The 27,334-nt window shown below is 33.3% G+C and overlaps 1 protein-coding gene across 2 annotated transcripts in view; it reads left to right on the top strand.

Annotated features, from left to right (window-relative positions):
- LOC143921097 (uncharacterized) overlaps positions 1–27,334 on the top strand; it is a 378,172-nt gene that overhangs the window by 286,460 nt on the left and 64,378 nt on the right. Inside the window, exons 2-4 of one of the 2 annotated variants that reach the window (XM_077444224.1) lie at positions 7,478–7,792; positions 10,365–10,567; positions 18,401–18,447. In XM_077444224.1, the coding sequence (XP_077300350.1) occupies positions 7,478–7,792; positions 10,365–10,567; positions 18,401–18,447 (565 nt within the window). The remainder of the gene's footprint in view (positions 1–7,477; positions 7,793–10,364; positions 10,568–18,400; positions 18,448–27,334) is intronic. The other variant, XM_077444225.1, reaches the window with a different exon arrangement.

Below are 27,334 nucleotides of genomic sequence, written 5' to 3'. Positions count from 1 at the left end.
GCGATCACCCAAAAGACAATTTTTGCCATGAAAATCACGAATACAGAATATTTGGCACTCGAGTTCTCGTTATTATGATAGTCATCGTTAGTATGATGAACTTTTCCGCTGCCAGATGTTCCGTTATAGAAGATTTTAGTGACTTTTGGGCGAGCGATTTGTGACCAATAATCACGGAACCGTATAAAGAGCCTTGAATTGATGTACATACATATTATGTTATTAGTTGTTATTGTTTTTGATATCAATTATAACCAAGTTATCAATGTGACAGATACTACGGGATACTGCAATGGTAATAATTCGAATGTAACACACTTGTTGTGAGATCAAAACCTTTTCGACAAACGAGATTAAAACACGAGGCGAGAGGGGGGGGGGAGTTTTTCCGCGCGATAACTTTCAAAGGTTGTTTGACGAGCAAACAAGACCGTCAGCGCAGTAAAGTGAAAAGAAAATTCGCGCTTTTCCCGGTTTAATCGGCCGGGCCCACACCCGAGTGTTTTCTTGTTGTCGTTTCCGCTCGGAAAATACCGCAATGGCGACACTAGCGCCACCTAATTCCCGGTGCGAAGACTTTAAAAACTCGGGGCTACTTTTAAATTCTACCGTTTTAAGTGGATTAAGTCGGTCCCCGGTCCGTCGGTCGAGTTATCGGGGGTTTGGTGGGGAGGGGCTCGTTTGAATCTGAATCTGTGGAATCCAACCCACCCACCCACCCACCTAGTCGGGGTAACATGCCCAAACAAAATTTGCAATGTAAATTGTTTTTTATTCAAATGTGATTGTATATAAATACGGAAATCGCGTTGAAACGCGGCACGCGAGCTTTTCGTGGTACCTATAATGTGTATGTACGGCTCGCGTGCCGCCACTGCCATACAACTTTTCGGCGATTCGAATAATCAGAGGCGGTGCGTGGCCGATCCAACAACGTTCCTATGCTGCCGTGGTGTGTTTGTGTGTTTAATTTTAATTTGTTCGTATCAATTCGATTAAATTGAAATTTTCAATTTTGATTGTGGACTTCATGTACGCTACGTTCAGATTTCATTACGAATATTTCGTTTAATTTAAATTGTTTTTAATATTAGTTTAATTAGTGATGCTTTTTCAATTCGGATTACGTCGATTGCATTGCTTTACAACACAGAATGAATAAATAAATTTGCGCTGTAGGAATTTTATTACCTATTTACATGTTTTATATTTGTATTTGTTTAGGTATATACATACCTACATATATCCTTCTGTACGAAAAATTTTTTTTTTCAGCCGAAAATATTACTTGTTTTATTGAAATATAATATTATATCAATATAAATATCTGTACTTGAATAATCGATGGTTCATTTTAATAATTTATTTTAATTTATTGATAACAATATTCGACTTTGAGACTGCTATTTTTGTTTGCCTCTAAATTGTAATAAAAAATATTTTATTTATTGATAGCAAAAGTATTCTACATACACAATAATTTTCCTCTCAATTAAATAAAATATTTTTTATTACAAATTAGAGGCAACACTAGAGATTAATTACACTGTAAGTTTGTATGCATTTAAATATAATATAAAATAGTACTTGTGGCATTTTTTTTTTAATTAACTTGCATTCATATCTACACATAAATTTGTTTGATATCATTTAATAGGTTTTAAAATTTAAAATAAAATTTTGTATATTAATCATTTTCGATAAATTTTGATACAAAATCCTTAGCTTCTCATTTATATATTTATATATTTTTAAAATCGGTGGTTGTGATAATTATTAATTATTATAAAATTTTAACTTAAAGCAGAAACTTTTTTTGTAATGTAATTTTGAATAGTGATTATAGTTTGGTTTTTGCGAATCTTTAATTGTCATTGAACCTTTATACTTGTGCTAAAAGCAGATGAAAATCATAGTTTATGGAAACAATGTAAAAAATATCAACATTATCATTGTCATCATCGGATTAAGACATCTCCTATTTTCTATGTATGTACATATGTATATACATATATGAGCCGTTATATTTAATCGTGGCTGAAAAGTACAGTTTTCTACATTTCTCAAAATATTAAATGTAATGTTTTACGTTTAACAATATTAATAATATTATTACATTGTTAAACTTAAATACAATATTAATAATACATTTATCCTGCTTTTCCGAGATTCTGGAAGTATCGAGTTGAAATAAATGATAACAATTTGTGAATTAATTCAAACAGAAATAGTATTTTTGGAACTGAAAATTGGACTTCTGCCACTTTCAAATATAACGGCTCATATATTGATATGAGCGGTTATATTATATACTGATGACGTCATATCATTATGTTATTATAAGTTATTTTTAAATTTTAATTTGATATCAAATTCGTAAAAATAAGTTCAAACAGTATAAATTTCATTAATTTAGTATAAATTTCATTAATTTCGAGGACACTTACTACATACAACGTGATATACAGATGTAAGGGTTCTAAGTACACGATACAACCGAAGAATAATTATTTGACGGTGCTAGTTCTGTTTCGTTTTTAAGGTACGCCACTTTTGCTCCAACATCTCCATCTACAAAGGATATCGATATTACACAGGCACGGTTCGTATTTCTCGCGAAATGAGAAGCAATTGCGGTTACGTTGATACATATTCGGGTTTCGACTGGGTTTTCATCGCCGCTCGACTAATTTATGGCGTATTTTCGGTTCTCACAATTAGTTTCGGTTTCGCACCAACCACCCCCTCGTCCACCCCTTCGCATCGATCGGCCACCATCACCCCTTCGAGGGTTGCCGACCCTTCGGCTCGCGAAACCATACCTACGTAGGCCTATGGCGTGAAAAAATCAACGAAAAACCACATCTATGGTATTGTTTGTTTTTTTTCTACATTACGTTTTTTCATGCGCTACCGTGATGAATTGCTCGGTGTGGTTTTCCACGTCGTCACGACATAAAAGTTCGACGTTTCCTATAAGACTGTTTATACCTATGTATATAAGTTCTTCTAAAAGTTCCGGGAAAGTCGTTATCAATTTTAATTGATGCGAGCTTAACTTTATGAGACTTGTTTATCAAGTATCCGTAACAGTACATGATGCTTATATCAGTTTGGGCTCTTTTTCCTATTATGCTGTACATTAACATTAGAATAATATAATACTATGATTACTAACCAAATTAAATTAAATTGTAAAATAGAAAATGATCAGTAGATCAGTAGCTATTAAAATAGATATAAGATATATTGTGAACATAATTTCGTAATAATAAAATGCGTTTGAAAATCAAAATCAAAATATCAGTTTGAAATCAATTCACAGTTTGGCTTTAAACACTTGGTAATAGTAGTCAAAAGTGTTTATAAAGATGATGCACTAAATAAAACTACTCTTTATGATTAGATTAATTGTTTTAATGAGTGATGAAAGGACATCAAAAGAAACTACGTACGTATATAATACTCGTCCTGTGAATAGTCCATATTGTAGTAAACAGAGACCCATTTTTTTATATATGATTTAAATTGTATCATATTTCATACTATTTTAAATCACATATAAAAGAAATACACATATGTCAAGACAGAGAAATCTAAAATTAAACATTCAAAGTTTGATTTTAAAAAAGTGCTAGTCTCTAGATTTATCAACTAACTGAATAGCATTGCATTTGATAGCTCTGATTTTAGGCACATCTGTAGGTTTAGTATACATTCAAAAAGCTATGCCAAAATTATGCAAATATTCATAGTAATAAAGCCGTTGCACAAATTGAAGCGTTTTAGAGTGCAGTGGCTAGAATCAAAGAACACTGATTTGTACTGGAAGAGCTTAATATAATAGAAATGTTTATCGCATGGAATTTTTATTACATGAGATGGAATATATGTTCAGATTTTATGTACTTCATTCAACTTGTTGTATTTTCATTTATATTTTCCAGGAACTTTACGAGTACTCCTCTACGTATATTTATTTTCATTCCTATTGTTCTAGGCACGTGTTCGACTTTCGCATCGGTGAAGGAAATCGATTGTTTAATCCTTGTACATATTATTTCGTGAGGGTTATTTTTGAAAAATATCCTTTCTTCGTCTAAAACGAGATTTTCCAATTGTATCAACGTTGGATCTGTGCGTTCAAAGACTCTACAGTATCGGCTTTTCCTTCGCCTGTTGAAAGACGACGTCGTTCTTGTGTTATCCGCAGTTTAACTTTGTAAATATCTTTGCGGTTTACTTTCGCCCTAGGCCTTTCTAAGCGAGAGTGTCTATCGCATATTGTATACTTATTTGTGAATGTACATATGCATATATAGATACATACATTGTATAATATTTCAACATTCAAATAAAAACTGACAATTTTGGTGCAAATTTTTTATCAAGCACATTTTATCGAATTTTTATCACGTCTCAGTTTAACCCTCAATAAGATTGCCGGGGATGATTTTAAGTGTTATTTAATGTTCGTAATAATGAAAAATAGATAAAATTTTTGACCAATTATTCTTCTTGCCGTCACGTCACGTTTTTATCTTATTTTTTTCGTTTAAAAACTAATAGACTTAAAAAGTTAAAAAGAAAACTCTCCGTAATACGATTAGTGTGCACGTTTTTTTGCCTGCGTTTTAATTGCATTTTTTTCATATACTTATGTATATATGTATGTAAAGCTTCGCTTTCAAAGTTTAATGTAAAGCTCACGCCAAGGTGACCTTATATAAAATAAGTGGCTTTTTTTAAGGTTAAAACTTTTTACATTACGTATGTGTGTATGTAATAGTGGGGGTAAAAACATGTAGAGATTTCGCTCAAGTATTGATATAAGTCATTTTTATGTTAGAAAGTATCGATCACCTTACGTTAAATTCTTTTCCCGAACGCATTATTTCCGAAGACGTATCGATATGACGTATCGTAAAATTTTATTGCCTGGTTTTTTATTCACTTTCCACGGTTATTTCCTGTACGGCTCTTTATAACGAATAAATTGCGCATATTGACGCATAAATCGCGAAACCCGCTCCAGTACGACAAAGAAAACATTATTTCGAAAAAGTACAAAAAACCAATATAAGATACGTCTATACTCTCTTTCACTATTTATTGTCTGCGCCCTTCTGGTTTTTACGTTGAATAATTTTTCGAATGAAATTATTACATTGTATACTAAATGTAAAGTTTATAGTATTCCAATGTACTTTTAATGTATGTATTCGTATTGTGTCTTCGGAAATTCGAGTCGCTTCGATTGAAATTGCATTTGTGGTATTCGTGCGGTTTGGGTTTCCGTAACGAAGTGTTTTCTTCCGTTTCTGAATCTGCAATGAATTTTCATCATCTTTACAACCGCAATATATATTCAAATGCATTTCTTGCTGGAAGTTGCACGGCGTTTTATTTTCGTTTGCGCCGCAATACAAAACACCTCAGTATCTCTTTCACCTGGAAAATTCTTAAAGGATTTCCTCCGTCGGAGGTTTTTCCTTTTCGCCGAAGACCGTTCGCGATACTCTTTCGTTATGTCCAATTATTCCGGCTGCATCTACTCGAGGTAGGTTTTCATGAAAATGAAAATAAAAAATACAATCCCCCACCCATTTCTATCTTCCCTGAAAAAGCAATAAGAGCAGTGTGGAGTGCTCCTACCCTCCAGGAGTGCGGTCGACTTTTATCCCTACTTATTTTCAAATCTCCACTTTGATTCCACTTGCTGGCGCTCTATTTCCGCCCTTATTGTGTTATTGAGCATATTTCATGGCGCTCAATTTTATTTATATTTTTATACAAACACGCCAAGTTTTTTGTACTGGTATTTGAAAAGCATTCCTTTTGTAATTTATCATAATGGCTTTGCCCTTGATATCCCATTTTTTTCAAATACTTATCTAGCTCATATTAAAAATGACACAAACCAACCAAAAACTTATATGTACATACATATGTATATACTATCTAAATATATGTAAATACTTACTTCAAATAATTACACACATATGTACATAATCAGCAGCGAGGACTGGTTGTTAACATACATATTATGCTTTCGAGCAGAGTGGTCACGGTTCTATTCCGACTAACAGCTACTGGCTAGACCTTGGTTTGTGACTTCAGCTCGATCGTTTCCTATTTTTCTGGTTTTCATTGAAACGGTTCTTGTAAAATATCTTTCTTGCAAGTTTCAAATTATCAGCGTCTTGAGGTTCGCCGATTTATATAATAAAATGCTGCAGGAATTTCTCCATAGATGTCACTATGGATGATGTTTGTATGAATTCGCATTGTATAAATGCTTGTGTTGATTGTATTGATCGTATTGATTATGTATTAGTACACTCATCGCTTTGGAGCGATCTGTAACGGTGAATGTACATGTTCAATTGGAATAAAAAATATAATTAAATAATAAAATGTATATATGTTTGAGATAAATTAAATTTATATATATAAGGCTAATTTTCATACCGTATATTCGTCTTTGAACGTAATAGTTTCATAAAAGTATGATAAAATTTCATCATACTCTATGGCAAAGCATACATATTATTACACTAACTTGTAAATCCTACACTTTACACAAAGGTTGATTTGAAATAATTTTTAAGCAAAGTAACAGAAAAATATAGTTTTGAACAAAAATGGATTCATTAAATTCAGAATACTTCAGGGTAAAATATACTTAAAATTAAAGTTTGTTTGTATGTATGTCCGCGATTCATCAACAAATATATCGGTATACCTTAAGTCTTAAGTTTGGGCATCTTAAGGCTTATGTTACCCAAACTTAAAGCTTTAGAGGGTTTTGGAATGGCTCAGAGACTTAGATCGTATGGATTCTACTAAAAATGGCGCGTTTGTTAGTTTTCCATAAAATTCCAGTTTTGAAATTAAAACTGCCAAATTTCATATATGTATTTATCTTTTGGTATTATAAATAATTACATATCCAGCTTTTAAAAGGAATTTGCGAACCCATTGTCAAAATATCCCCAAATAAACATTCACCCGCCTGAGCAACACCGAGTAATTTATGAAAGGTTTTTTTTACTCCTTGATCTGGAACTGTATTATAGATTTCCCTTGTGCTAAAATTCTTTTAAACTTAAGATCAAAGTTCTAACGTTATAATAACATTAGCTATAATACACACTTATCATAGTTATGAACATTACGTGTTTGAGATATTATAATGTGTGCATTTTATAAAATGTCAGAAACAATACGAGAAACGAGTCGGTGGGGGCCAAAGAAAGGCAAACAAGTGTTTAACTTCCAACTGCAGAATATAATTTTGTTTTATAATTCAAGTTTTCCCCGTAGAGGAAAAACTAGGACTTGTCGTCGTCGTCGTTGCCGAGTGCACTCTAAACTTTTAATCTGGCGTTTACAGCCATCTCTTGAAAAGTTGCCTCGAAGCTCTGCGCATTTTTCCCCTTATCAGTACCATTTTTCACCGGTGTTTTCTTTTCAGGATGGAGATCGCGGTTATCTCGAAGGTCTGGCGTCCAGGTATGCGGACCTCTTCAGCACGCACTACGGTGATGTCTTGGACCACCTCGAAGAGTTGCGTCGTCACGAATGGGACGAGATGTCCCCGAGGATCAGGGTTTTGGGGGCTAATAGTAGTACCAGTGGAGGGCCTGGTACTCCTGGGACGCCCCCATCGGGTCGCAGCCCTGGACAAGCGCCTGCGCCCGGTCCTGCAGCGGGGCACCATGGGGGCCATGGGCACGGAACCCTCACAACTTCCCTCTCGCAACCCATCTATGTCCCCGGAAAATATTCGGTAATTTTCTATTAAAGTTTTTAATATAAATAAGCACGCAAATAACCGATTGAAATATTTCGTAATTTTATCTATGCATAAAATATGTATCACAGTTCGTAATTTCATAGCTAATACATATGTATATAATATCGCTTGAAAAGTTGCCTTTGTATGTATGTTTAGGTTCGAAGAATCCGTGACGTTAAATTTAATAAATATTCCAATAAATTTAAATAAAATAAAAGTATACAAATAAATTTGATAAAATCTTAACTATTAGATAAGTCATGTTTAAGCGGTTTATATTACAAATAACGAATGAAGCCGGGTAAAACCACTAGTTAATTATATACATAAGTGTATTCTTTATCAAGGTTCGATAAATTTGCTTAGGGTTGCAATTGTTTTTTTAAATTAAATATTACAATAGTAGCAAAAAGTAGACCTGCCTGCTGTGTATAGATTTTTTGTTTAAAAATAAACAAAAATGATTTTCTAGCTGCATATGGTATAATATATTTGAATTAAAGCCGTATGGAATATCCTTACCATACTAAGCTTAACACAGTTTTTATTTAACATTCATTTTAGAAAAAAATCATGAAAGCCTACTCATCTCTCAAAAAAATAAATCTTACCTACCTGTCTGGAAAAATTTCCTGAGAAAATCTCGCATCTGTAGTGAAAAACCTTTTTAACAACATCGTGATATACTCAATTCTCTTTATATGGCACATATGTATTATACATATTTGCGTTTATGATATTTTCCTCCTTCCAAGTTTAATACATATTTCCTCATATTAATTTGGATATGTGTTTACATATTTTAATATTGCATTAAATATTGTAATTTATTTATATATAATACATATTTTGATAGGTCCCTTATTGATAATGAATTGTTGTGTCCTCCATGGCGACGACGTCGTCGGATTTATGACGATTAATACTCGTTGATAATTCGATTTAATTATTATAAATATAGCATCGAACTTCGGAGCCGGCCATTTTATTATTTGCTCGCAGTGTGATTTATTTCCGTCGTAATCGTTTAACTTGATTTATGCGCGGCAAAGTCTTTGGCGAATTTTCCGACGGTGAGAGCTTTTCTTTAAGCGGCGTCGTTTTCCTCCGACTCGTTAATGTAATCAAGTTCTTATCGTTCTTCGTCCGCTCATTGTTTTCCGTGTCTCGGGCTAATATTATACACATACATACATCTTTGTATAAAACACCGTGATGATGATCAGAAATTAGGCTTTCAACGAAACACGCTTTCGTACCGGCGCTAGAGGATGAGGTGAGCTTTTCCCGTAAATTCGCTTTGTGCCGACTTTCTTTACGTGAGATTGGATGCAATTCGTACCGAAATATAGGTCAACTTTAACCGTTTGAGTGTCGGAGATGATTCATTGTCGCTTATGATTCATGAAACGACGATGTGATGACAAAAAATCACTTAAAATGTATCCGAGCTGTATCGATCTTCGTTGTGGAAGAAAAATACTTTCGTACCATATATTTACGTACATAAACATATGCCCAAAATATGTACGATTAAGTGTAAAATTATGGAATATTTTTGAAAAACATATATAAAATAGCACATTTGCGTAACCTTTTTGAGTAACGACCCCAGAATACATAAATAAATAACACAAAAGAACAATTAAATTGATTTTAATAATATGAAATACATCGATTGTATTGAAATAAATATTATGGCCTTGTGATAATTGGATTTGAATAGATTTTGAAAGATCATCAAATCTTGATGTTATTTTAGTTTGGTTATAAGCTACGTATTCTTCAAGCTTTTTCATATATACATACATATGTACATATAAGCTGCTTGAAGATTCAACTTTAAATAGGTGTATTGAAATACCAGAAGGTGGTTTTTACTTTATTTTTCATATATACTAATTCAAATTCAAAGTTGAAAGAAAAATTTAAAAGAGGTGACATGTACATACAAGGTACATATGTATATACATATAAGACTCACATTTTTAAAAATCCATGAAAATATGAGCAGTAAAAGATTTTGAGTTGGAATTAGTCAAAATATCATGGTCACAAATCACCTTTTGATTCTTCGTAAATATACATACATATGTATGTAGATAGTACAAATTATGGTATCCTTTATTGTCACGGATTATTTTTTGTTTAATACGTTTGCAAAGGCACTCAACTTGAGAACAGACAAATAATATGCTGTTCCTTTTATTTTGTCACATGCGTGTGTAGTACCAGCAAAATTCGTAATATCCTTCATGGTACGTTGAAGATATTCAATATACGTGTATATCATTTATAATTTACTTATTCATTGTTTGCTTGGAAAAAGTGTAATTAAGTATGCTCTTTAATACTTCATCCAGCTACGGCACTCTCCCGGTTAAAACTATATGCAATCTGCCCCTCTTTTGTGATGATGCGCTCTGAAAGAGAACTTGGCGAAATGAGCTTCGCGCATTATCCTTTGAGAAAACTGTGTCAACTAGCATAAAGTAGAAAATTGCACTTTAGCGGACAAAAACGTTGAATTTCATTGTTAACCATTTTCGCTTTATTTTTGCAGCCATCCAGTTGCCTGACGGACAAAGAGGAAGATGAAATATACGGCTTCGGATACGGTGTATTCGGAAGGCACATGGCAGCTAGACAACAACAACAAAGAGCCATAGTCGGCTCGACACCCTCACACGCCCAGATGCAGATGCAGCATCAGCAAGCTGGACATGCACAGCCACTGGTGCATCATCATCATCACAACTACCAAACGTAGGTGTTGCATATTCTATTTAGCTTTATAATAGGATTATTTCCTTCATTGCACGGAGTCATAATAGGAATTAAAAGCTCTCGTCAGATGAACTCGTGGAACTAATTGATTGTTTGCCTCTCGAGAGTGTGTACATTGCTTAGTTTGAGGATTGACTTATTTGTATGGGATAGTTTCTACCAGAAAGGCGTTAATCTCAACGTATAGACTCCTCGCTTTTTCGGTATATTTGAAAGGTTCATGTGATATTATTGTATGTATGTAGATATTTTTCAGTATGGACACTTTTTTTTCTCTGAAATTTCATTTATATATGAAGTTTTTTTATGTATTTTCATCCGGTTTGTTTTCACGGTCTCGTTGGAGTTGAGCGCGTTGAAGAGCTTTTGTGCGAAAACCAAACGGCGTAACAAACTCAATTTGCGCTTCGAGCTTTCAAGCTTTTTATATGTCAGATTTTTCTCATTGAAATACCGCCATTTTATAGTCAAATATTATTCAACAAAAAAAATTATATTATCCTTAAACAGGGCTCGTTTTTTCTTCAATATAATAAGGTGATAACAGTTACCTTCTATTATAAATCGTTGAGTTGGAATATTCTCGTGTACTTCAAAAATACATGTATTATATTATATACGAAATGTATTGGCAAAAATTAGATTTCGATTCAGAGGTGAATCGTGGGTGAAAGTTATTGTAAAATTAAATTTATTTGAGCTCGTTGATTAAACAGTGTCAGCTGTTCACATTATTGTGTGGCAACAATTGGCTTCTGGTTCGATTGCGCAATACATTCTAGCGTATGGAAATCGAATTATAATTTGACATTGTGAAATGGTTTTCGCCTCTCAGAATGTTCTGCTTCTAACGGCATTATCCGAATATCGGATAGCAGTAATCTAATACTGGGGAAAATTCGTTTCGACGCGAAAATGAATTATCCGATCGTTTAAGTGCACGTCGAACCGGGGCTTCCTACGAATATACATACATACTCACACATTAATTACATCGCCTTTTCTAAATCAATTTCTGCATTCGTTCGCCTTTTTAATTAAAGGACTTTGTAGGCGGAATTGATTTATTCCACTCGCCTGGTGGAATGAATGCGGTTTACATTTTGTATTATTCGATATGGGCTGGATTTTTCGAAACTTTTTATTATTCAAAAGGTAAATTTACAATACATCTTATGTTAATTCTAACGGCTTCTACCCGAGTGACTATTTTATTATTTATACATTATTTCTTAACTTAATGTTTAAGGCATAATAGGAGGCAAAGAATTATATTTGTTATTTAAAAATTTTAAGAGTCAAAAAATCTAAAGCAGATTGTTCTGTGTTTATTCCTAAAAGATGAATATATCTTGTTGGAATCAATATTGCAATTGTAGCGGGATCATATTTGTAAGAATCAAATTAGGCGATTACTATATATTTTTCGCTGAATTTTTATATATAATTTCACAAAACAAGCCGATTTTTCCTCCACAAATATGAATAATTTTATCTATTATACAATAAATGCTTACAAAATATTCGCTATTTTCTATACATGTACATTAATGTATGTTTATATCTTTCAAGGATTCATAATTTAATATACTACAATATCAGAAACCTATTTTGAGAACCTGCTTCGGCTCTTTTAGAGACTATTTTTTGTGATCCTTTTCGATACAACAGTTCCTATCCGATGTCTAGTAATAATCACTGAGACATTTACTGATTTTCCATTGTTGATTCTGTCATAAAATCGTACAATATTTCGTGCAATTTTTTTTAAGTGTAAGTTATTCTTAGGGATTCCAATACCGGTACTACCAGTGTTTTTTTTTTTGGTAAAAAATCGATCTTCGGTACATAATAAAATACCGGTAGTATCGGAATATAATAATTTCAATTTTTTTTAAATTACACGTAAACTTTGTATCGGCTATTTTGTATGGATTAGTCGAAGAAAGAGTTAAACTCAACATCATTTTTGACCTGCTATCCAAAGCAGCCGACATCATAAATTTAAATTCAAAGATAAAGTATGCCGAAAGTATCGTACTTATACCTCCGACCATTCCCGACTACATTTATTAATTTATTACTGACTGTTAAAGATGTAAAGCTTCATTGCCTTTCGTTTTTTTCGGAAACCTATTTTTTTCATTTGACAATTATTTGATTTTTTTATTTAAATTATTAAATTATTTTAAATAGCTACTGATCTACTGATCATTTTCAATTTTACAATTTTAATTTGATTTTGTCAGTAATCATAGTATTATATTACTCTAATTTTAATGTACAGCATAATAGGAAAAAGAGCTCAAAAACCTATTTACAATTAAAATTATTTAAATCCACATCCATATATTAAAAAACTGAGACCATCCCTTTCACACAAAAATTCTTCAAATCAAAATTTAATTTACTTTCTTATGTTATGTTCTTATGTTAACTACTAGCTGATCGCTAACTCACAATATGGACATGATATTCAATATTGGGTATATCGGAGGTATACATACCACGTATTTCTATGCATTTCTATGTTCGTATAGCTTTCTCTCAACAACATGATCTCTGGGTATTTTACTTTAAACTATATCCTGATGGTATTTTCAAATATGAACTCAATTGTGGGATATGTGTGTTACGGATTACATAGATATATCGTTTAATGAGATCGATTCACGTGTAGGCCGGTACGTCGCGCGTCCGTATCAAAGGGCGTTAATCACTATACCTCGGGGTACTAAATAATCATTTTGCACAAACAATGGGGAAATTCTGTGTGTGTTTCTCTGAATATATGGCGTGTGTGTGTGTGTGTGTGTGTGTATGGTGTCGGGTTTAACTGCGCGCTCCGTTATTGTCCGTCGAGCCGCGGGCCATCGTAAATCGTACAGCCGGACCTGGACTGTCAACCGGAACCCTTTAGCAGAAATGTTCAACCTTTGCGAACTCGAGCGATGGGAATACCGTTGGGTGTTCCTTGGGAAAAATTCCACGTGAAATATTGCATTTCTGTCAGACTTCCTAGGCGAGCTTTTCCTGCTGGTACACTTTGACCGATTTATATTTACATACATTACAAATATATGAATTATCGTTGTTTACTTTTCATTCTCAGCAGTCGATGCTTTGCATTTATACTAAATTTTGTTAGGTACACTTACACAAGTCAATTTTTTTTTGATTTATCGCAAATTCTTCAACTTAAAACTTTCGATGACAATGTTTAAACTTCGTTGAATGCATCAATAGTTTTGTTTTGTACTAATAGTTTTGAAGATCGATTCATTTGATGGATAATATTAAGTTCTTTGCTTCAAAGTAAGCGTAATAATAATAATCATTTTTGACAAATCAGTATATTTTTTATGAAAAAAGTGGCATAATGATGGACTCAAGGGCTTTGTCAATTAAATTAGAAAATTAGAAAATTAAAAAGAAACATATTATATTTTTACATAGATATATACCAGGAAGACCTGATAGGTAGACCCCAATGCACCTTCCAGACAATTAATTACAAACATTGCAGTATTTTTATTATATGAATCACTGTATTTCGAGAGGTTGAAGAAGACGAATTTAATTAATAATAATATAATTAATCCATTGAGAAAACTTTGGATTTAGACTTGAACGTACATTTTTACATCATTGGGTGATTTTTGCCAATTTTAGGAACGGTTTCAATGAAAATCAGATAAAAGAAATGTTCGACTTGGAATCACAAATATCCAACTCTAACCAGCACTATTAAAGATTAGCATGGGATTTAACATGTATATGTATATCATGAACATCGAATATGTATGTATGCATGGTAGTGATTTAATTTCGAAAAGCATTTGATTTAAATCTATGTATATACATACATATATACAAATCAATGTTTATCTGTCTGTCACGTATGCGTTCCTATACCATTCAACGGATTGTGATGAAACCTACAAGAGTTATTGTGTGCATGCCTGCGATGGTTTCTGTACAACAAAAAAATCCCCCAAAAACGGGAACGGAAACGGGAAAAATGGAAATGAGTGGCATTTGCATATCAAATAATTTCAAATCAGTTCGCAACCTACGTTGTTAGGGTAAAATAAACACAATTGAAAACTTAAAAAAAGGTTCGCCGCCTTCTATTGTTTTCTTTCAGTCAAGTCAAGTCGACAAATGGGAACGGGAACAAGAACAGGAACGAGAACGGGAATGGGAATTGCATGCGTTATTGTGACATTGCAACGCATGCCGGGATCAGCTATCTATATATACAGCAGCAGTCACATAAAACGGAACGCTTAAGCGAAACATGTTTTTGCGTGAAATTTCGGTAATCTTATATAAAACCAAAACTGAAAGTCATTTAAATGATAGGTTGTATAATAGTGCATTCGTGTAACACCAAACGTGAAAATAAAAGGTGATAAAGATGAGTTGGGGAGAAATTTAATGGAGGGCAGATTTTACGACCGTGCGTTGACTTCACGGTTAAATGAAATTTGAAATGAAAATAGCACTATACATATACATTTTTAATTTTATTACAGTCACATATTATTATTTACAACTTATAAAAAAGAAATTAATATTTTGTAGCGGCTCCTTTCGATTTTATAACTTATTTTATTCGGTTTGGCATAGAATCTACTAAAGTTTTTAAATTTTCGATTGGGAGGTCTTCGTACCATATCTTTTCTATTATTTCTTTCAACGATTTAAGAGTAGAAACATTGTTCTTCCTTATCCTGTACTTGATACACATCCATAAATTTTCGATTGGATTTAAATCGGGACTATTGCCAGGTCATGGTAGTGTCTTTACACCCATTTCTTGTAAATAGTCCCGAACTTAAAAAAAAGTAAAAAAAAAAATTCAGTTTTTGATTGAAATTTTATAATTTATATTCAATGCTATCAAATAAAATGAATACTCACCAATTTAGCTCGATGACAAGGGGCAGAGTCATCTTGAAAAATTATATCATCGGAATATGAAAGGTGGTTTTCCATCGATGGGACAAAGCTTTCTTCTAAAATTTTTTTATATTTTTTTCCATCGATGGCACCTTGTAGAAACTCCAATTGTCCAATGTTATGGTACGAAAAGCATCCCCAGACCATTTGACTTGGAAGATCCTTAACAGTTTTAAGGGTACAATTTTCATTATACCTTTCGCCAACTTTCCTTCGGACATACGGAAAACCATCAGGACTATAGAGGTTAAACTTTGATTCGTCGGAAAGTATCACTCATTGGCAATCTGATGGACTCCAATTTTCATGTGCTTTCGCCCATTCCAATCGATTGTTTTTCATTCTCTTGGTTAGTAATGGGTTTTTTGCAGCTTTCCGACCGTACAGTTAAGCTTCTCTGAGTCGCCTTCTTACTGTTGAGTCGCTGATTTCCATGGAAAATTGTGAAGATGCATCTGTTCTTAATCCTACAGCAGTTTTGAATCGCTGCTGTAAAGATAATCTGGTTATTACACGGTCTTGCCTCTCCGATGTGCATCTTTTCAGTCCGGTCCCCTTCTTACGATCAAAACTTCCAGATTCTCTTTTTTTTTTCCAGTAATCTCGAAACAGTCGATATAGAACATCCCGTTTTCTTGGAAATTGACCGAAAGGAAAATCCTGAACTCGCCAATGTCGCGATTTTTACACTCTTCTGCAATGATAACTGAGCTCGTTTTTTCATGTTGACGTGTTAAAATTCGAATTTGATGCTTTCTCCTTGAAAACCCACACTAAACTGAACTCAAATCTTAGAAAACAATCATATTTAGAATATTTGGTCGTTAAAAACCCTACACATAAAGGGATAATCCTTTAATGGCCTCGAAGTCGTAAAATTCACAAGCGTTCCGTTTTATGTGACTGCCGGTGTACATACATATATATATATATATATATATATATATATATATATATATATATATATATATATATATATATATATATATATATATATATATATATATATATATATATATATATATATATATAATTGAATGTCTGTGTGTGTATGTCTCTTATAGGCTCCTAAACCACTGAACTGATTTCGATGGAACTTTCAAGATTTATTGTATGCATGTCCGGGAAGATTACTGTGAAAAAAACGGGAACGGAAACGGGAAAAACGGGAATGAGTGTCATTGCAACGCTATAATTTCAAATGTTTTCGCGTCGTGACCAACGTGTTGGCTGCCTGCGTTTTTCCGACAAATGGGAAAGGGAACGGGAACGGGAACGGGAATTGCATGCGTTATTGTGGCGTTGCAACACATGTCAGGTTCAGCTAGTAATTATATAAAAATCGGGCTAAATTCAAATTTACTAGCTTTTGTATAGTAACATAGAGAATGATTTGAGACTGTCGTAGAAACATACATCAGAAATATATAATAAATGCATACATTGAAAAATTTATTAAAAGTCTCCCTTATTTCGACCGACAAATGTCTCGCAAGGAAAATTCACTTGCGTACAAAAGTGTCCTCGTATAAATCAGAGCCTCCGCTTCGTTAAATCCGTTATAAAATAGTCACGTATCGACGTTAATGGCGTTAATGAAGCACCCGTTGGGGAAGTCCATTTGCATTGAATGTGCGGGCGGGGAAGACCCCGGGGGCGGCCACGCACATTCATTACGAGTGGGTGGGGCGGGTGGGGTGTTCGCCACCCCCACAGCCACCGTCTTACGTTCATTATGGACCGCATTGTTTATATCGTCGGCAATAAATATCACATTGTTTATCACCGCCGCTAGTAAATAACGCATTGTGTGCCGTTTAAAAGCGGACGCGCAGCTGCCGCTCTGCCGCGACTTCCATGCAAAATTTACCATTTATCCGTGTTGTATATGTTTGATATTGTTTAGTTGATGTATCGTCATCGACTTCAGTTTACATTGTTCGATTTTGGGTTGTGTGTGTGTGTGCGTTTTAGTTTTGGCGCTTTCGATTACATTGATCAACAAAAAAACTACCGGAGCTGAATCTAATCAATCCTTAATATGTTTAACTCACTCAATTCGAAAATGAATCGTTTATTGCTTGAATTAGTAGGTTTAAATAAAATAAAAATATATTAAGATTGAAAATCAACCCTTATAAACGTTGTAGAGTGAAAAATTAGCGAAATTAGCTGATAATATTACGAAAAAAATATACATTTTTAAATTCGCTGTATAATTAATTGTACGTATTTTAAAGCACAAAATTTTACAATCAATAAGAAAAACATCTGACTTGACTCTAATACTCACTATACTAGAAATACTAGATCTTGTATTAAAGCCAAAAATCTGTAAAAATTATACATTTTTTTAACGCTCATATCTCTTACAAGACCAAACCAATAAAAACTATTGTCATATTCGAATTAAGCGAGCTAAAATTAATAAAGATTGGTTATTTTCTGCTCCGGTAGGTAAAAAACATGATTTTTTTTTGGTTCGTAGTATAATTAGTATATGTACATGTATTATATTTGTTCTTTCAACTCGCTCTTATATAAAAATTGATGTAGTAAAAACATTTCCACAACCAGAGCACAGTGCACTGATACAGCTATTTCATACCAGTATCAAAGTCGTCGGTTCAAATCCCAGAAAAATACATGGCTAGGAAGATCTTGTGGTTATGAAAAAACACAGATCAACCGTCTCCTGCTAGAATTTTCAGATTTTTAATTGTTCCAAAAACGGATCCAATATCTCCACTGAGTTATGCTGCTGGTTAAATATTTATTGGTAATACTAAATAAATATTGATCATAATATTTTGAAAATGCATTTAAACTTTATTTTGTTTGTTTCAGATGTCTAAGTCCTAGGTCAGCATACTTCTACGAATTTCCACCGAGTGGTAAGTTTCCTCCAGACTTTATTTTATTACCATTTTAAACTTGTCCTTGCGTTTTAAGCGCTTAAAAATTACCAGCCGCTCGTAACACTTTCTCCGAAGCACATGTCGTCTGAAATATTCAACAGCAAAAAGTCGTGAATCTAAAGAGCTTTCCCTGGCCGGAATTAACGAGTTTCCACAAAGTTTTCCTTCTCGTACAAAATAAATACATTATGTATAAGTGTGAAGGCTTGCGACCTTGCGTTGAAAATACGAAGGTCAGGTTTTCCCTCAGGTCACGTTATATATGTAGGTATTATAATATTTATCTTTCATATCGCTGCAAAAATAACTTTGACGTGTTTGGCGACGGGTTTGATCCTCGCCCTTTTTTCGTCGACAGATCGAAAAAATATATTCGAATATAAATCAGTGACAAAGGGTAGGTACGATATATTCAACAGTGAAACTGTCGTAAAGTTCTATACAACTTAATTGGCTTCAATAAAGCGATAATCTACGGTTAAATTGTTTTACGGTGAACCTTTTAGTATGTTCGTGTTTATTATTCTGTGAGTTTCGTGAATTAATACGGTTTTCAGAGTCATATTCAACGGTTTTATTTCGGCAATGTACGAGAGACGTCGCTGAAAGTCATCTCGAGCTTTTCCCCGGAATGGATCGACTTTCTCGAACTTTTTCGACTTTTCGTTGAAGTTTCAGCGAGACTGCTAGCCCGACTCTCGAACAACTTGTTACAGAATCTTGATCAGATTTCACGATTTATATTTAGACGGAAACGTGCCCACCCTCCCTCTGCGTCCTGAAAGGTTTGCTTTCCGGTTTCATCAAATTTATTACCGATATTTCATTGAAGATCTTGTTTTCACATTCCTTTTTGAATCTTCTTATTTATATTGAAACAGAAAATTGATTTCTTTATTGCTCGTTATTTTTTTCCGCTTCGACGTCTACCACTCCATGTTTTTATTTATTTTATTTTTGAATTATTATCTTGAGAGATCTTTTCACTGTTTACTTCATTTATTATTATAAACCTATTCACGTTTTGATTTTTGATATTTTTTACCTAGAATTACGTTAAAATTATAATTCTTTGTATAAAAAAGTCAGCCTAAAAATATATTAAATGTGTATACGAAACTATTGTTAATTTCAGATTATTTGAATAAAATTTCAACAACAACGAGCTAAATGAACCTTTGTCATCCCTATGTAGTATTTGAATTTCTGTAATTAATCCTCATTTAAGGCCTTTGTTATTCTTATATTGAACACAGCAAGCGAAATTTAATTTAAATGGTTAAATAATTCAACAAAATTTAATTATCTAAACTCAATCACTTTGTCAAGTACATTTTCCAATTTTTCAGTAGGTAGGTACCTAAGTATAGAAAAATGGAATAAATAGTATTTATTGTTTTAAATTTATTTCATAAGCTTTGTTCTTACCTAGATGGCATGATCGAAAGGTATTGAAGTGTACTTGAAAAATTCATTCAACTTGCTTTTCGGTAATTATATAAAATTTTCATCAAAATATCTCCATGTCGAAAATTTAATTTATTCAAGTGATAATTTTTGAACGACGCTAGCACTCCATTATGACGATTAGAGACATGCTCATCTCCCACACTCCCACCATCTCATGCTGAACCCATGAAAAACACCTTAATTTAATTTTATTATAATCAAGATGGATCTCAACGTCTCGGAGAGTCTCGAACGCTGCACTTAATTGATGCTACTCTGCCAAGAGCGAGCTGTAATTTTTAAGATTTCTAAAATTTGCACAAATTCCGTCGTCTCTTTGTCTCTACTGACGTATAAATCGAAATCGTCCTCGCAGAAAGGATATAAGAAAAGTTGGCAGACGAAAACGGTAACCAATCTGCTAGAAAGAAGCCCGCTTCGGTCGTAAAGAAGGAATATGAAAGAGTTACGCTGTCTGATTCTTTTTTTGATTTTTCCCGCTTTTTTTTTATTTTTTCGTGTTTTGTTTTCGTCGTCTGGTGCCTTTCCTCTAGCGCTCATTATGCAGGCGTATAATCATTATTGTAATGTCGCTAGACACGTCTCTTTATATGTATTTTTGTATGGTTGTGTTAGTTTGGGGGTGTGGAGTATGTCTGGTGTCTCGGCTGAGTGAAGTGTGTGCACCAGACTTTTTTTTTACGTGTCTAGAGGAGGCTCAGGGTGGAAATTAACGTCGAAACAACGAATGGCAGGGGATGGGTTAAAGGAGAGGAAAAATCGTCATGCTCTAAGCGGGCGAAGTGGTTGAGAGTGTTTAAAAAAAAATGTACCTCTATGTGTTTGTATGTATGAGGCTTAAATACGTATTTTTTTCGTGTTTAATTGTTTTGAGTAATGAGAATTCACTTCGAAAACATTTTTCGCTCCGTCAAGATGTTTATTTTTTAATTGATTTTTTTTTCTTTCATCAGCGATGTTGACAGAATAATTACGATCTAAATCGAGCTTTCGGCGCTTTGTTTATTCGAGCCTTTATTAATAAAAAAGAATCGAATAAACTTTTTTTTTTATAGCTTTTAGTCAACGGTGTTTTTAACTACTTGACTAAATATACGGTCTTATTCCGAATAATTCTAATTTTAATATATAATATTGCATCATAAAAATTGCAGATTTACATATTTGTAGATGTTAGTGAGGATGTTTCAACTATTCAACCAGAACTTTAATTCTTATCAACTTTATTGATTTTGATTTTTAAATGCTTTTTATTATTACTAAATTATGTTCACAATACATCTTATATATATTTTAATAGCTACTAATCTACTGATTATTTTCTATTTTACAATTTAAATTTAATTTTGTTTGTAATCATAGTATTATATTATTCTAATGTTAATGAACAGCATAATAGGAAAAAGAGCTCAAAAACCTATTTACAATTCTTATAAATGCTCATAATACATCTAATACATAATATTTTATTTATTTATTTAATTAAAATAAATAAATAAATAAAATATTTATTAAAGACTCTCTAAAGTCTATGACCTAAAGCAGATTGTGTTTAGGTAATCTGTGTGTTATACCTGAAGGGTATAGACATTTTGATGTAATCACCGAAACTCTTCACAAGTGTGTTAGTAGGTAAGGTTATTAGTGATTCTGCCATAGAATCTACTGGTTAGTTTTTTAGTAATGTCTGTAAAAAATGGATTATTTTTATGGCATGCAGTTTTGTCAAGTTAGTATATATCAACATTATTAAAAAAAAACCAAATATGTGAATCTAATACAGGAACGAAATTGAATCATTAAAAATCTGTCATTTATCACCTACATTCAAAACCTAAAATATGTATTTAATATAGATATAGACACAGAATTAAAATAGAGACTTTTATGGACAATCAAGATATTATGTCGGTAACATTTTTATACGATTCAACAATATAACTGTATCATTGTTATTTATATTAATACTAGTGGTTTTACTCGGCTTCGTTCGGTATTTGTAATATAAATAGCTTAAACATGGCAAAACAATCTAATAGTAAACATTAATTTATTTTTTTATTAAATTTATTTGAATCGAAAAAAAATCGATATCGATATCGTCGTGATAGAAACTTTGATTTTTTTTTTTGATGCTCCCACCCAAATCTTTAAACCTTACATACATACAAAGTCTCTTTCGAAATTACATATATTATACATACATATATTAGATATAATTTTCATGATTTCGATGCAAACATATGACTTTCAATAGCTGAATTTCATACCACTAACAAAAAGCACTGTTCGGGCGTTTGTCTTTAAAATATGGAAATGTTAGTCTTAAAAATGTTTATTTTATTACATAGAAACATCATATGAGCCATGACAGGAATTACCTCAAGGTGACATACATGGTTAGATTATTTTGTACTTATGTATGTACGTAAGTACTAAAAAAAATTTAAACAACATGGCAAAATAAAATGACATCTATGGACAACCAACATTTTAGTTAGAAAAATCGGAAAATTTAAACAATAGACTGTCGATCTGTATTTTCGTAACCACAAGATCTTGCCAGCAGCGTATTTGGTTGTTAATTGAACCCATGTCTTTCCTCTACTTATATGCAATAGCTCTAATACAGTGCACTACGCTATGTATATATGTATGTATATACATTTGGATGTATTTGGTATAATTATAAAAAAATCAAAGTGATTAAATGTGGTATTTGATTAGACTAGCATATTTTTTATGAATTTGTTTTTTGTTAATCTACAATTTTAAATTTAGTAGAAATATAAAATTTCATGGAAATAGTTAGAGTACCTATGTATGTAGTTATTAGATCGTAAACAGTTTTTAGAATAGATCATAGTCCATAGTCTTTTGTTTTCCATATGCAAATTTTTACAACTTTCCAAATTACCAAACGATCAAAATATTTTATGCTTTTTGTGGTAATTTTTTTTCCGTTTGATACTTAATTTTGATTGTCTGTTACTTTAAAATATATATGTAATATCAAAGGCAGTGGTACGATTTGATAGAAAAGTTGAGCTCAATCATTTAAATGGATTTTATATTCACCGGATAGTCATCCCTTGAGCATTTTTTTGCCAAAGCTCCGCGACCAGACTGCTGCTTACAACTGGAATGCATTTTCGTTAATGAGCACTTCAAAGTTTTTATTTTTCACGTCGCCTTTTCATTTGGACGCGAGACGTCGCAACACCCCCACAATCCGGGGAACGGGGGATGGGTTTAGTTGGTTGTGTGCAGGGGAGATAATACATATATATGCATAGGTACTCGGCGAACACATCTGTCATACTCTAATAAAATAACTGGAAACCGAGAAACTAGTGAATGGAAAAGCGGAAAAAAGCAACCCCTCGGACGGGTCGGGTCGGTCGACGCACAAAAGACCTCCATTGGATGGTGTCGCGCTTAATTGGTGTTACTTTCAAAGCGAAAATTTAATTTACCGCTTGAAAATTTCCCGTCGAAGATTTGATTTTAAAATATTAGATTACCTTTGATTTTTATCGTCGATTCCAATTTTGCGATTTAATTAAAATTATACGTATTACGAGTCGTTCGAAATTCAGATCGCGCATTTTTGCATATACTCTATAAACATATCCATATCTACTATAACGGATGAATTAAAAAATACAGTATAGTCATTAGTAAAAAATACATACAGTATTAGTTCGCTTATATCGTCATGTACATAATGTTTAATAATATTTATTTTTATTTAAAAAAACTTTCAATGTAACTGTTGGATCGCTCTTTACATACTGGTGAAGTTTTAGGATGTTTTTTTTGTACGTGTGTGTATTTTTTTCGAAAGATTAATATTTTTGCATTGTTCCCAAATGCTGGTGCTGTGGTTGTAAAGGACATTTTCGCGTGTAGAGGAATTCTGCGGATTATTCGTACTGCATAGTTGCATGGAGTGCAACGGCGGAACTGCACGCGACAGTTTTCCCAGTCCGTGTACTCGCTTTGCGAACACGCATTTATTTATATTTTTTTGCAGAATTTTATATCGTTGGTAAAAATGTCGGAATTTCAGTTGAAAAATTAAATAATTTGCAACTGCTAGAGAGATGGAGAGAAAAATGTGAAATATTCCTTTGCATCGTTTCGTGTAGAGCGAACATACGTTTTCGTACCGGGGGTTATTTATGATGTTTTTCGCGTAATTGCTCGCGATCACACGATTAAAAAATATTTCATTAATGTGACGTAGCTTTTGTGTAATGCTCGCCGCTATTATTATTTTCATTTTTGTTTTTCTAATGTGGAAATTAATTTATTGCCGCCAACAAATGTTGCACGTATCGTCGACACAACAATAATTCCATGACTGACGTATGAAACTGATTTTTTTATATTTTTCTTCAAAGCATAATTTCAATTGCCATAGCTTAGTGCACTGTTAGAGCTATTGTATACAATAAGAGAGTTTGTGGGTTCAAGTGCTGGCCAAACGCGCTGCTGGCGAGATCTTATGGTTATTAAAACACAGATCGACTGGATTCTGTTAGAATTTTCCGATTTTTCTTGGTTAATTGTTATGACCCATCCAATAAATCGGTATCCTCCCCATCAGTTTCTCGCAAATTTGGGTTATATAAGCATCTCGAATTTGTTGAATCTAATAAAAATGCTACCTATATAATGTACTTTTTAGCAAATTTGCAGCGTATCAAAAATTTTGTTGATTGCAACTACATAAATTTCCTGTTATCTTTGAAAAATTATTAATATGTATGTACAAAAATAATCTAACCGTATGTATAGCCTTGGGGGTAAATCCTATCATGGGACATAATATGCACGTATGTATGTTTGCAATAAAAAAATATTTGTTAGTGATATGAAATTCAGCCATTTTAATTCATGTGTTTGAATCTTAATCATGAATATTGTATATTAATACTATAACAATGATATAGTTTTATTGAAAAAAAATTAGGATAGGTCTGAATTATTTACGGAAATGAATTTAAAATATCAATAACGTGATGTGAATGATTTTACTGTTTGCATAATTGTGTTTATGCTTCTTGTATATAATTCGATCCATGCATCATGTATATATTTTACGTTATACACAAATATATGTACATATGCATGTGCATACACAGATGGAAATTCATATATATAAAAAGACCATACTTGGATATTATATGCATACATAGTATGTAAATTGAGCATTGCGTCATGACATATGTACATACATATATTGCATACAAGAGTTGCCGACCCAATTAGTACCGTAACAGAATAACTAAACCGTTTTAATTACAAGTTAAATCGACAATCATTTGCGGGTTCATACATCAACCGGGATTCGAACAGCTTTCGCGCCTAAGTCCACCCTCCACCCCCAAACGGACGAAAAACTTTGTTTATTCGCCGTATTTGGCAAAAGCTCGCGCATAAATCCGTACTAGCGCGACACGGAATCCCGCCACAGCCTCCACGCCCGGTTATTTACATTTAAGCTCGCCGGCAAAACCTTACAAACCGACCACGGAAAAAGCTGCATAGCTGCACGTAATGAAGACGTAAACAAATGGACCGTCCTCGGAGACATCCCCGATGGCGATAAGCGACAAACGCTCTGCAGAGGGTTGAAACTCCCAGAAAGCTTTGACGGGAAAACTGCACATGCGCTTTTCCGAAAACCGACCATCGGCCTTCCGGTGGATTAGCGGGAAAGCTCTCGGGAATGGAAAACCACCTCGGTAGCTAATAAGACACATCAGATTAGAGGTAAAGCAGATTACTCGCTTCGTGTTGAAATTGTACAACGAGCGGGTTTTCTTTCTACCCGTTCGTTGTAGGCGAAAAAAAGCTACCGCGACGTATATAAACTTGATTATTATTATTTAAACAAACAGTGGGGTTTTTATCGCGCGCACAAAAGACTTTGTGCTGTCGCAAGCCTTTTTTTCACTCGTCTGAAAACGAGTAAATAAGGCGAATTCAAAGAAAAAGTAAGCGAAAACGAAAACGAAAAGAAAACTCGAAAAGCGTTATCGTCAGAAAGAAATGACTGTGGCGTTTTGAGTGGTTCACCTAACTCAATTTTCTAATATATCCGTATATATTTTTTCATACAAATCGTGGATTGTATACAAATCGCATTTACAATAAAAAAAAGTAATGAACTAAACCAGTATCTTTCACGCGTTCATATCAACGGAAACCCTTTTATTGCACGAACCATTATTTTGAGCAAATTATTGACAAAAGAAACCAGAGTGATCATGATTTTGCTGAAAAAAAGGATCTTTGGTATTTCGACGAGCATTACATACATATGTAGTCTCGTATACCAGTGTTTCTCAACTTATATACACATGCTTTTTTTCAAATCGCTATCGTAGAAATAAATATACTATTTATGTGAAGAAGCTGGTTTGCCAAGCATTGCTCGGGCTACTACTTGAACATTAATTTATCACAATTATTAATTCGTGTATACCGGCTAAGAAACTGGCACTGGCAAAACAATCTGTATTTCAAATATAAATGTGCTTTAAAATACTACTACGGTTTTTACAAGATTTTTATTAGCTTCACTATATTACATAGTTCCATGAAATTTCTGCCCGAAAAAAATTTATGATCTCATTTTGAACCACTTCCACTCTTTAAATCGCTTTAGTATTTTACTTAAATACGGGGAGTTACCTAAAGTAAACTAATATCTCAGATTAGAAACTAGAGGAGTTTAATCATTAAAAATTACATTAGAATCTTGCGTCAGATTGTCAGCTAGCTATCGAAACGCGGCTTTTTACCGCCCTGTCACACAACTCAATTTCACAATTTATTTTATTTCCAATTGCGATTTTTTAATCAAAAATTTGTATATATATTGTGTAATATGTGCTATATCGTATAATGTATATTATTTTACACAATACCATAACAGAAGACTCTACAGAACGGATTCCACCCACGAAAAGATTACATTATTTGCCACTTATCATCCTTTACCACGCGAAAATACCAACAGATATGAAACGCGATCCGCCCTATTGACGAATATCTACATAATAAAATTCTAAAAATAAACATTCAACGGGAAAAAACATCTCGTACTTTTCTTCCTATCGATATGTATGTACATATGTATAATATCCCACTCAATATTTCAAAGGCGAATCGAAGGATTTCATTGTGTGGAGACACAATATTAATAATACGCCCGATGGCAAAAGTTGGCACTTGTGAATTGAGTGTCGTGTCGCGTCTGTCTGTCCAACACGACACGATATCGCTCGACGGGTGCCACCTGCCAGCCCTAGGACCACAAAGGGCCAAAACCCGCGGGAAAATCGGGATCCTTCTCCGTTTTCGTATGCGGATCACGCCA

The sequence above is a fragment of the Arctopsyche grandis genome, chromosome 13 (assembly GCF_051622035.1).
Source record: "Arctopsyche grandis isolate Sample6627 chromosome 13, ASM5162203v2, whole genome shotgun sequence".
NCBI lineage: Eukaryota > Metazoa > Arthropoda > Insecta > Trichoptera > Hydropsychidae > Arctopsyche > Arctopsyche grandis.
This window is presented reverse-complemented; position numbering and strand designations above follow the sequence as displayed.